The 12,845-nt window shown below is 37.1% G+C and overlaps 1 protein-coding gene across 1 annotated transcript in view; it reads left to right on the top strand.

Moving 5' to 3' along the window:
* The first annotated feature begins 1,833 nt into the window (after window positions 1–1,833).
* Window positions 1,834–12,845, top strand: part of GSTCD (glutathione S-transferase C-terminal domain containing) — a 55,400-nt gene continuing 44,388 nt past the window's right edge. Inside the window, exons 1-4 of the mRNA XM_061359428.1 lie at window positions 1,834–2,088; window positions 4,222–4,653; window positions 6,196–6,645; window positions 12,045–12,296. Coding sequence (XP_061215412.1) covers window positions 2,065–2,088; window positions 4,222–4,653; window positions 6,196–6,645; window positions 12,045–12,296 — 1,158 coding nt within the window. The 5' untranslated portion in view covers window positions 1,834–2,064. The remainder of the gene's footprint in view (window positions 2,089–4,221; window positions 4,654–6,195; window positions 6,646–12,044; window positions 12,297–12,845) is intronic.

The raw sequence follows: 12,845 nt of genomic DNA on the forward strand, positions 1-12,845 counted from the left end.
GTCCCACACCTCACCACTTCCCCACGCAACCAGAGCCCCCCACACAGAGGTTCCGGACGAGGCGGAGCATTGGCGACGACAGCGCGCAGGAAGGGGCGGAGAAAGGACGGAAGCAGCGGAGCCGGCCCGGTGTGCTCACGGCCGTGTGAGGGGGCTGGGAGCGGGCTGCGTGCGGGGCGGGGTAAGCGTGGGTCGTTCCCGCCTCACCCGTGGGGGCCGGGGCGGGTCTTGTCTTGCTGCGGGAAGAGGTCGGCGCTGCTGGGAGCTCCGGGGGGGCGGCTGGTGAGGCTGCGGCGGTTCAGCGGACAGCACCCCCGAGGGGAGCCTGGGCTCCCTCACAGAGAGCGGCCGTGGCTGCTATCTCTGCTCAGTAAAGAAACGTTGGCTGGGAGCTCCCTGCTGAGGTGCTTATGGGGGAAGACCAGTAATAGTAGCTGAGGGGAAAGAGATTTGCTGTCGTTCAGTGCTTGCTACCAGGTCCGATTTTCCTGGGCTGACAAACTGCTGAGAGAAGTTTGGAGTGGAGGTTTGATGGAGTAGGTCTGCAAAGGAATTTTACCTCAGTAGTATTCTGCGATAACTGTGTTTTTTAGTGTGTTGTTATTCTGAAGTTTGGCTTCTTTTTATTAATAGCCTGTATCTTACGTTCTTGAATTGTCAACGACTCTTACCTTATTGATATACCTGTGTGAAATGCTGGTTTGAAGCGCCCCGTGAAAGCTTCTATGCTTTGCTTTGGTTTCACTTGAGGACAGAGTTGTAGAATCATAGAATCCCAGGTTGGAAGAGACCTCGAGGATCATCTGTCAATGGTGGTCCTAAACTCATATAGCAAATTTGATGGTCTGGTTAGAAATATAGCTCCAAAATCCAGGGATTTGGCCTTAAAGCACATTGCTTTGTATTAAGTTAAATGCTTCCTGGAGGAAAACTATGTTTTCAGCTTACTTATTATGTTGAGGGTTTTTAAATGTTCATTCAGCAGAAGTTCTGGTTTCCCATCTAGTAATTAACTTGTTGGTTGCATGTAGTGATCAGTAAGTAAATGAAATCTTTTTCAACAACTAAAAGGAAGAAGATGTTTATGTATTTATTTATTTTTTTTAAGTTTAATTTCCCTGGGAAACATTTTTAAACCAACAATCTTTTCAATTATATTGATAACACAGCAGCTCAGTGAAATTCATTCAACTGTTGTACGGTTCATCTTGAAAAGGAAAATGGTAGCAAGCAGTACAGTTAGTGAAAATTAAGTAACGTTTATTAGTTTTAAATAGCCGTAACGGTCTTTATACCAAAGGCAGACAACATTGTTCATCTTTTCTTTAAGTTACATTGCAATCTTGTGATGTTTGTTACTTCTACCTTTCCCGCTTCCAACAGTGGCTACTGTAAATAAAGCCAGTATAAAAGGCATCTCTTCCCTCAGAATTTAGTCTAATTAGAGAAAAAAAATCAGGAAAATTATTGTGAGTGAATAATGTAATAAGGTCTTGCAGGTTTTGTTAGTTCTGTGTTCCATGCTTTGTTTTATTGCATGTGTCTGGCTGCTTTTGTAAGACTGAAAGCATACTCTTTAGTGAGCTCCAAGGGATTCATAAATCTATCACATTTAATGCAAGGGTGATAGTTATGTGAAAATACTTCCGTGAGAATGGGCATCCAGGAAGGCTGCTAAATCTTTCAAGCTGTGCATAAATCCACAAGGCAGATGTACTCCTCAAAGCCAAAATAGTGCAGTCAGTAGTTAAGAGTCTTAAAAATACTTAGTTTGATAATTGGTCTTGAATTATTATGTATTTAAAGATACGTAATCTAACATGTTTGTTTGGGCTCCCTTGGAATTCAGGTGCAAGTTCTTTGGCAGCTGTAAAGGAGATGTGTCCTTGAGCCACCATGGTGGGCGTCGCAAAGGCAGAGAGAAACATCTGGAGGACGCAGACGGGAAATCCAAGTGCAACATTTCTTTTGTTTTGCTGCTGAGTGAAGCTTATCTTTTCATCCCTTGAAGGTTAGCTGCAGAAACAGAGAAATGTTATTGTCCCAAATGGACCCTGATTAAGAATGGACTTTGTTCCACTCCACACAGTAACTTTAGTAACTCAGATCTATATTGACCATATCAATAGCAGAATAGGGAGTATAGTTCTGGGAAAGCAATTTCAGTGTTGTAGCACTGCGAATTTGAGAAGAGAAAGGGATTTTGGTAGGAGAAATAGCAGTGATATATAAGAATTTAGGGCTATATTTGAAAATAACAGGACAGTATATTGCAATGACACCTTCAGATCAGGTACCATGAGTACTTGCAGGATCAGGGCTCTTACTTGGGAGATCTGGTTGCCTGTATGAACCAGAATGAATCACTGTCATATAAATGATGAAGTGACAGATGGGTTTGTCAGGGTCTAGAAATCATTTGTGTGTTTAAGTACCTGTTCTCAGATTGAAGACCCGGTCTTGTGAAATGGGCAATGTTCCACGGTGAAGTAATTTGTAAGGTGAATGTCTGAGTGGCTAGGGAGGCCAGGAAAAGATGGGCTTGTGTGCTTTACAGATTGCTGTGGAAAATAAAGACCACCCAAATGCATATGAGGGTACCATTTTATAATGAAAGAAGTTCCGTAGTTGAGGATATGAGTTTAAATGCTAGTAACTGGGTCTAGCAGGTAAAATAACTCTTCTTGACTAATATCCTCAGCAGTACCTTCACTGTATAATTTCTTCCACAGAGCTGTACTTGGGGTATTGAATCTGCCTTAATTTATATGCTGTCAAGATTTATCCAAATAAAATAGCTTTTAGGGAAGTAGGTATTTCATTATGTATTGTACTGTTCTTTGTGTGGCACATGTATTAATTAAAAAAAGCAATAGTAGTACTATTATGTTGAGCCACTGTTGTTCTGAGACAAAGCCATGTAATGGTTTAAAAATACTCCACTATAAGAGTCGTTATTAAGATCTTTACTTAATGTTAGGTGGACTTGATTTTATTCTCTCACTGCCTCTCTTCGGACAATTAATTTTGCCCATTGATGGATAATATAAAGTAGTAAATTTGATATACACATCTACATGGAAAATAAATCTGATAATCTGGATCTAGCAGATAAAAACTTTTTTTTGTTTTTAAATAATTCCATCATATTCATGTAACTGTATGAAGATCTTATTAATCTAGACAGTTATTTGGAAGACTGGTGCTGTTCCAGTATTACTTGTGAGTTTCTATATATATGTGTGTGTGTGTGTGTATGCATCTAAAAAACCATACATTTCTTTCTCTTATTAAAATAAAGCTTTCTTCTATAATTCTTGTTGTAAGAGTGCCATCTAGTGTCTAAAGCTCTTCAATACCAGTTGTGATTTATCAGTTAATGGGCAATTGGTATTGGTGGAAAAGAAAAATTATTGAATCACTGTTTAAAAATGGTATGGAATCGTTTAATAGGAAAATTGTAATTTTCAACCAAGTATAAGGAAAATGAATTTAAGTTTTTAATATAATGAGAAAACATTAATTTCAGCTATGTTACTGTTGCATTTAACTGCTTAAAAGCAGTTGTGTGTTTGAGGTATTTGTGTAACATTCTTGAAATGAATGGGCTTTTTCTTGGTATGTGTCCTCTTGACCTTAAATGAGTATGTCACCAGGCTCTAGATTAATATTTAATATAGAAACTGATTACTGTTTCCCATGGCTTAAATACCCTGTATATGTGAATTATAACAATTGCAAGAACAGAAAGGGAAACGTGTGTATTAGGAAACTGACCATTGTAGGTATGTGCTCAGGAACATTTTTTCCCATAATGGATGGTTAATATTGTGGGAGATTGTTGATTAAAAAAAAAAATAAAATATCCTGGTTCTAAAATGTTTATATGCTAAAAAAAAATAAAATAATGGAAATGTTTTCTTTTGGTTTTGAATGTTTTGCTTAATGCCAGAAATGCTCTAAGATATAAAAAGAAGTCTTACAAAGATCATTTCCCTATCAGTGACTTGTATCTGAAGAGGCAGTAAATATGTGAAGCCATTCTTTTCTCTCAGGAAGGGCCTGCAGTCCACTTACTCAGGCAGGATGTCTTTAATAGTGTCTTATGTTAAAATTGGCTTTAGCAGATAGTGATAGGACTACTGTTTCAAACCTCTTTTTTTTTTTTTGTTCTACATTCTTTATTCTTTTGTGAATATTGTGTTCTGATTTCTATTCCAGGAACTTCAGCTCAGGAGGAAGATGAAAGATAGTGTCACTGAAGAACACCTATATTTGGGTTTTTCTCATCAGTATAGAGATAGTATCTTTCCCCTTCATACATCTATTTCATTGTTTTTGCTATCTTACTGTGACTGCAAATTATTCAAAATTTTCTTAGTGCCGACTAGTGAAGATGTGGATGATCAGTTTGTGACAGAAAACCTCCTTGGTGATCTTGAGGTCCATGTAATCTCCAGAAGTGAGCTTCCAGTGGTTGTGCAGAGCTGCTGTTTACCTGCTGTTGTTGTGAAAGATGGGAAGTTCTGCCGAGCTGGGCTTTCTGTTGTCTTAAGGCATGTAATACAGAAAACGTATGAGGCAGATCCATCTAAAAAGGATCTTTTGGAGCTCTTAGGCTTTAAGCAGACCTGCTTAAAAGCCTGTGCGGAAGTAAGTGCATCTCTCTTTTACATACATGAATAAGATTTTTAATCAGCATTAATTATACTCTGAAGTGAACTTTTAATGTTGATGTAAACTAAGTTCTTTTATTATGAAATTTAATTTACTTAGAAACGGGAATTTCCTTAACAGAGAAGTATCTGTATTTTGGTGCAAAGAGGAAGGAGAATTATTTTTAAAGTTACTGTTTTTTTGCCGTGCAAAAAGAACACTGAAATTAAAAAAAAGAAAAGAAAAAAGTTAGATCTTTGCTTCATCTGCAGTGTAGTTTCACTAAGTTATAAAGTACAGCTTTTGCAGTTTGAAGGAAACTAGGAAGCACCTGATTTATTGTTAATTTTGATTTCCAGAGCGCCGTATACTGTTAGCTTTCATTATTGCCAAGGTGCTGGCTTATGTTTGGCTTATGCTCACCAAGATTCGGGGTCTTTTCAGCAGATCTGCTGCATGGCCAGGTAGTCGGTCCCTAGCCTGTGCCATTATGGGACTGTCCATCCTAGGTGCAGGATGTTATTGAGTTTCATGTTGGTTCCTGTCAGCCTGTGGAAGTCCCTGTGGGTGGCAGCTTGCTGTTGGAGTTTGGTGACTGCTCTGCTTAACGCACTGTTATCTTTGTGAGTGTATTCTATCTGCACCTCAGGTCATTCGTAAAGAAAATTAAATAAGATGGGCCTCAGCACAGGTCCCTAAAGAGCTCTACTTCTAAGTGACCTTCAGGTAGAGTGCAAGACATTAACCACTACTACCCTATGAGTTGATATTTGATCCCATTTATCTGTAGCATTTACTCATCTGGCGGTTCATCCATCTAGACTTGCCCTACTAACTCCTCTCAGGAGGTTGAACACCATTTGCTAAATCTATGGTTGCCACTGATAAGTGTGTTGCCAACTCAGTTCATCCTTGTTGGTGTGTAGCAGGTGTGGGGAAGCATATCCCTGTGTTAGTCCATCCAGTACTTGAAACTGCTGGAAAAATTGATTCCGTATTTCAGATGGCTGCAAAGTGAGTAAACTAAATAAGAAAAGACAAGAATTTAAAGGTTTTAAAAACCTTAAGTACAGATAAGAAGAAAAATAGGACAAGAAACAATAACATGAAAAAAAAATTAAGGTGCTATTTGGTTAGAATAAATTTTTTTTGATGCTGCATGCCAAAAAAACCCTGTAATAATGCATTTCTGTAAAGTAAATGTGCTCAAAATTTGTTTGGTGCAATCTGGTTTTATTACCAGCACTTGGGAGAGATGACATATATAAGCTTTCCTTCTCATGAGTTGCATCCACTCTAATCTTACACCAATAATAAGGCATAAAAATATGCAATTCTGGATAAGTGTTCATTCTGTTATATGTAAAATTTAGCTTCCTAGTTCTGCTGTTGCAAAAATAATACAGAATACCTGAGTTTCTAAGATTATCAAAGTATGTATTTAAATATGGAATTTCTTTGCTTAAAGTGGGTAGAAAGGTACCTTGGATTTTGCCTCTCTTTCTGTAGAGGCATTAATTACATATATTTATCCGACAGGTTAGCCAGTGGACCAGACTCTGTGAGATCAGCATACCACTGTCTGTTGAAGAATTTTTGACGGCATCTCCTGATCATTCTCATGCCATTCCTCGTGCCATTTTACAGCTTGAAAGGAAGCTTGGAGAACCTGTCCGAGTACATAATGATGACAAAATTCGAAGGCAGAAACTTCAACAACAAAAGGCTGCAGTGCCTCTACTTACTAAAGCAGTAACAGAGGAAGGAAGGTCACTGGAAATGCATGAACATCCAATCCCAAGTTTGGAACTGAGCATAGCTTTCTCCAAGCTAGTTGTCCAGGAAGCGTCAGATGCAGTCAACAGGGAGGCTGCTCACATCAGGAGAGCAAAAACCTCAGACCTTCCACTTTTGGACCACATTTTTGCAGAAGGGCTTTATTTTACCATTGCAGACATCGTGCTTTTGCCATGCATTCATCAGTTCTTGGTAAGATACAAGTTCTGCAAATATTAAGTTGTATATATGTAATTTTTTTAAGATTTCTAAAGTTGTAAAATATGTTAATTTAAAATATTTTGTGCTATTTGCAATGTGAACTTAACCCAAAAGAGAAGATTTGTCTTTGTTTCTGTATAAACAAAGAACAGGGATTGGTGAGATTACAAAAATTGCTTTTAAATACATAGCATATCAATACTGGGGAAACACTGATACCTGTGAAAATACTATGCTGAAATATTTTAGTACCAAGTTGCCCAGTAAATTTCTCCAAGAAAATACTTAAAACAGACGCTTAAGTACATTCTAATATTCATAAAGCAATGATAGATAGACATGAACCTATTTTTTTTGCTCAAATTTGGTGTACCAGATTTATGACCATGGCTCCATGGCTGTTTACTAAAATGAGACCATTTTATGCATGATGATTTTTTTGAGATTTGGAATTTTGATTCCATCATAAATTGCAACTTTTAAAAGGGGGGAGAGTTGAGAGTGGTATAATAATTTTAAAATACTAGAAGGGATGTCCCTCATGAGAAATTTAAAATGAACATTTAAAGTATGTTGTAATACGCATAGAAAAAAAAATAGGAAAGCATGAACCTATTTTTGATTTTCGGTTTCAGTAGATTCCTATCCAGTTTGTTGTACTTTTACTGCATGATTTTATCTGAATTGGAATTCTTTTCAGCAAAGATTTGAAACTTTACGTGACTTCATTTGACTTCTGTTTTGATATTTAACCAGATATGCCCAAAAGAAAAGAAGTATCTTCTAAGAAAGTAAGAATCCCTTTTAGGGAGGCGTGGAATGGAAAGAGATTCAGGGACTATGATGGCTTTTTGTAGATGTAAATCCTTGACTTACCCGTACTAGAGCCAAAGAGGTACTTGGGTAGTGACTAGGCAGAGACTTCCAAAAGCTCATTTGTTTATGCTACTAGTATATAATCTCTTGAGATTCTCTTGAGAATCTTTAGTCTACAGCTGTTTTCTTTTAAAATACACTGGGTTACAACTTCCAATTTGCTCATTTCTCTTCATAATAGGTTAATTATTCTTTATCCCTGCTGTTCTTTTTTTTTTGCTCCTACGAATGACTTTTCTGTTCGGGAGGAGACATTCCTGTGTAGCCAACCCAGCTTTTTATCAAGCCCACCTACAAAATAAGGCAGTTTTGTAGCACGTCTGTAGGTAAATTGGGTGCCTAGGGCAGCATAGCACCAATGTATCAGCAAACCTTTTATTCTTTGCAGTTTTGTTTTTACAAAACTTAATCTGTATTCTTTTTCAAGCAAGCACTGATTACTGTGAGCCTGCTTGGAAATGAGGTGTTGTGTCTAGGGAGCCAGCTTTATTGGGATGTGCTTCAGCTCCTGAAACTTCAGTAGTCTGTAGTTTTGTCATTCATAGTATTGTTGCCACTAAACTCTTTTTCACAGATGATGGGAGGTCCTTTGTTTACTGCAGTGAAAGGAGAAGTCCCTTGGGAAAGGTTACATTGCTGGAAGCTCTTGGGGTGAAGTTTCTAAGTGGGAAGTTACAATTCTCCTTGCAGTCCTATGAGGTTCACTACATTTTAATTTCTAATAGAATCCTATGTTACCTCTATACTAATAGAAAGTCCACACTTTCTGTTGAACATCTGTGTATGGAGGAATTGGAAACCTTCCAAGAGTTTCATGAAGATAGGACTGAAAAAGCACTGACACAGGTGGCGGTCAGGGCACTACACTGACTGTAGAAAACTCGAGAAGAAATCTTTGCTCCCAACAGAACAGCATTACAGAAACGTTGTTGGAAGTGGCAGTTCATGCAGTCCATTATGCAGTCTGTCAGATACTGGTCTTATTGACTGTTAAGTTGAATTAGTAAGGTCCTCATGTCTCTGTACCTTTAGATTAATAATCTGTTAAAAGTTTATTTCACCCCTTTTGTAGGGGAAAGCCGTAGTCACTTGTTGTTGAATCTTTTGTGGTGGATCTTTGTACAAAGTTCATCTGTGCCTTAGAAGGAGATTCGGTGTGTGTGATGGTTGTGTTTGGTTGTTTTTTTTTTTTAAGTACTTACATAGTAAGTGCCAGTGTCTTGCAGATCCTGTTATACAAATATCTTAACATGGTAACATGGGGAATAGGAAAATATATCAAAATATGTATTAAGCCTAATAAAGCCATGCAGTTTGATTTTTTTATTATTATTATTATTGATTTTTTTTTTATTTACTTAAAACCAAAACAAAATACCCCAACAGCCCCTGCATCCCTTCTCTCCCTCTACCCTTTTCTCACCTCTGGAAAGATGTAGTATTTAGTAGTCCAACTGATTTGAGCTCAGCTTCAAAATGAGTTTTACAGTGGGAAAGAATTCTGTGACAAGACTGTGAAAATCTTGCTCAGCACAATCTGCATACTTAGTTTTATGAGGATGTATACACAGAAAACAGTTAAGGAAATGACAACTGTGTCTTTATTTCCCATGACAATAAATGATTCAATCTTGCCTACTACCACTATTCCTGCAGTTACTCTATGAGATTGATAGGTAAGCTAGTGTCTGTTGCCAGGAAGAGTTCTGAGTGAAGCTGGCATTTGCATTTTGATTTTGCAAGTTGTTTGCCAAATTTGCCTTATGGTGTTTGAAAACAAATAGAATTCCTGGAGAAGATGCTGTCAGTCAGATTTAGAGAAACATTTTCTTAAATCAAGATAATTCCTAGCTAACTCTGATACGTGACAAATGTCTGATTTATCACTTCTTTAACCAAGATAATGTCCTCAGTGGATTTCTGTATGATAGCAATACAGGAGTCCAGAGGTAGGTTAATATGGCTACCTTTGAACTGGGGTGCTTAATCTCTGCTTTGTTTGCAGCAAATCACAAACAGCAACTTCTGTATGGATAATATTAAACAAAACCAGTAAGACAAAATACTTTCCTAGTGTTTGAGAACTGTAATGTCTTTTAGTTGTCTTTATTTTTCCAAGGCCTTTTTAGTAAGAAGAGCATATTCTGTGTGTGGAAGTGTTCAAACACCATGTAGATGAGGCCCTTAGTGACATGGTTTTGTGGTGGGCTTGGCAGTCCTGCGGTAAAGGTTGGACTTGATGATCTTAAAGGTCTTTTCCAACCTAGTTGATTCTGTGATTCTATGTACCATGAGCAGCTAAGAGTACCGTATTTATTTGCTTTTCATGTGTGACCCTTGAACCCTGGTGGTCTGCAGCTTATGAACTATATATTGTATAATATATTTGTGTTACCTTGCACCAAGGATAGTACTAAAAAATTTGGCCTTCAGTTGCATTTTAACCTAAATTATAAGAGCTCTGGGATGTTACTTGATTTCTGTTCTCTGGTCAATGATTGTCTTCTGAGCAATTATACCCTGATTCCTCCAGTTATCAAAATTAGATAACTTGCATCTGAAAGCTTCTTGCAGGCAGTGGGTTAAAAATGCAACTGCTCTTGTTGATGGAAGTACTGGAGTTCTGTATTAAAATGTTATTTGTCACTTACATAACAGAACTTTCTGGACTGTCAAAATAAAATCATGGTAGTTGCACTTTCACTTTGCTTTAAGGGTGTGAATAATAATGAATTCCTCAATGGGTATGTGTCTGGAAAGTATCATACAATAAATACGAGGGGACCTGTCTAGGAGATTGTAGTTGTAATAACCGAAAGTAAGATAACGAAGCTGAAGAGTTGTTTTTTATTACCTTATTCCATTTCAGTTATCTGTCTCAGGTTAGCTTCGTTACGCTTTCTATTAGTTGGAACTGTTTAAAATTAATAGAAGAATAACAAAAGCTCCATTCTCCATCTAGGAGAAATCACCATTCACTTTTTGAAATGCAATTTAGAACACTTGTTATCAAGTGTAGTGGTGTCTCTTAGAATTGCTTTGCAAAAGACTTCTTTCTTAACTGAATGAATGTATTTCTGCCTGTGTTACTATTAGGATATTGGATACTAAAATTACCAAGTTCATCCTCCTTTGACTCCTGTAGCTATTACTAATTACTTGTGATTACCCTAAGAACATTATAGATGTAGTATGTAAGAAAGCAGCTTGAAATTTTACATAATTTCAAATGTTCTTTACCAGTTTCACTTTCACACTGAGGACAGATATGTAGAGGAGCACTGCTTCCTTACAGCCTCTTCTGACTTTTCCTGTAATGGTGATTTTTAATTTTCTGCTTAAAACAGGCACAGCATCACAGAATAGTTGAAGTTGGCGGGCGCCTCTGGAGGTCATTTTATATAACCTTCCTGTTCAGAGCAGGATCAGCTAGAGCCACTTGCCCAGGGCTATGTCCAATCAGGTTTGGGGTGACTTTAAGGATGGAAACTTCACAACCTTTCCTGTACAAGGATGTTCTTCACCATTCCAAAACATTTGGGAACCTGAACAAAAATTGCTTAAGTTCATCACATGCATCCTTTTTAAAATTAGCTGATCTTCATCTAAAAATATGATTTGGGTATCTTTTTGAAATATGTGCATTATACTCTTAATTAAACAGGTGTTTATTGGTTTTTTTTTTTTTACACTTAAAATTCTATTTCTACTGAAGGCTGTTTCATCTCACCATCGAATATACTTAATTCAGCAAAGAAGTCTATTAGTTACCATTTTTGTATATGAAGTTAAGATGGTAAAAAGCTTGAGTAAATATATGACTTAAATAAAAGGTTTTGGGTTCCATGCTACTAAAAAAAAAAAGTCACAGATGACATCCAATAAAGATCAGGGACAATGTGTGCCAGTGCCTGTTGTGCTTTTACCACATAGTCAAAGGTGCTTAAGGTTGGGTTGCCAGCGAAACAGCTGTCAGTGGTGAGCTTTTAAGGGCTGTAGGGTGCCTGTGTCAAGCATCAGCATTCAGGTACCATAGTGTCTTGCATAGAGTTCAGTATTTGTTTCAGATTACTGCTTGGGGTTTTGTTTGGTTTGGTTTTGTGTTTTTTTTGTGTGTGTTTGTTGTTTTCTTATTGCTTTTTTAGGTTTTTTGGTTGGTTGGTTGTTTTTATGATTACCAGCAAAAATGAATTTTCCCTTGCTAAGAAATAGCAGATAATTAAGAATATTATTTAAGTAGTGTTTTCCTGTTACTGATAGAAATTATGATTAAAATTGGTCATGTAAACCTTTGTGTCCTATTAAGCAAATGGCAATTGCAGATGAAGTCTAAATAGCCAACTGGCAGTTCCACCTGCAGGACCGAGCTTTTAACTAGCTAGCTTTTTGCATTACCATCTTGCTATGAGTAAGCATGCTTGGCATGGAGCTGAGCTCACTTCTGTAGTTCACGCCTTCCTGTGCCTTGTAAGAAGTTTACAGTAGCAAGTAACTTTTCCATTTTATTTTTCTAGGTTTCCTGCAAAACCCAAGGCAAAAATCTTTTAAATTTGCCTCTGATATCCAGCTGGTATCAAAGAGTTCAAGAAGTACCTGGAGTAAAGGCAGCAGCTGCCAAATGCAATATGGAGTTTCTCCAGCTTCCAGAGTTGATGTCTGCTTCAGAAGAACAGTTACAAGACTTCTCTTCAGTTCCTGATGAATTAGAAGAGAATGAAGACAGTCATTTTATAGGTGGTCCAAGGCCAACTATGACTAAGTTAATGGTAATCTTTGCTTTTTAATTAGTTATTTTTAATTGTAACAGTCTGCTTGATTTGGAACAGGTAAAATTTATTGGAACAGCAAAAGCAAAGTCTGACAGCCTTGAGCAGTTTAATACCTTTTGCCTGCCTTCTGTCTGATATGCATTGATTAGAAATGATTTTACATTTTTGTTTTGACAGTCGATTCAGGAATTGAGCAACGATAGGACCGCTGGAAGCCTTATCAATAATTCTGAATAATTAAAGTAAATTGTTTGAATTGCAAAATTATATTCCTCTTTTAAAGTTATTTATACAACAGATGGCAAAAAGCATTGCTTCTATGTTTGGCCTCATTATTCTATTATTTCTGTTGTTTTTTTGCTGTTTGATTAGAGCTTTGAACATCTGGAAACCATAGTAAGATTTGTTAAAGAAAATTCTCTGTCAAGTTCCATAACTCTCAATTATTATTATTATTTTTTTAATAGAGGCTGACAGCATTTCCTAAAAAAATTAACAGAGCTTTCTTGGGAAAATGAAAGAAATACATAATTTGAATCCAATAAA

This window comes from Neopsephotus bourkii, unplaced genomic scaffold (genome assembly GCF_033783945.1).
Source record: "Neopsephotus bourkii isolate Nb327-2 ecotype Australia unplaced genomic scaffold, CSIRO-AGI_Nbou_v1 NB_977, whole genome shotgun sequence".
Lineage (NCBI taxonomy): Eukaryota > Metazoa > Chordata > Aves > Psittaciformes > Psittacidae > Neopsephotus > Neopsephotus bourkii.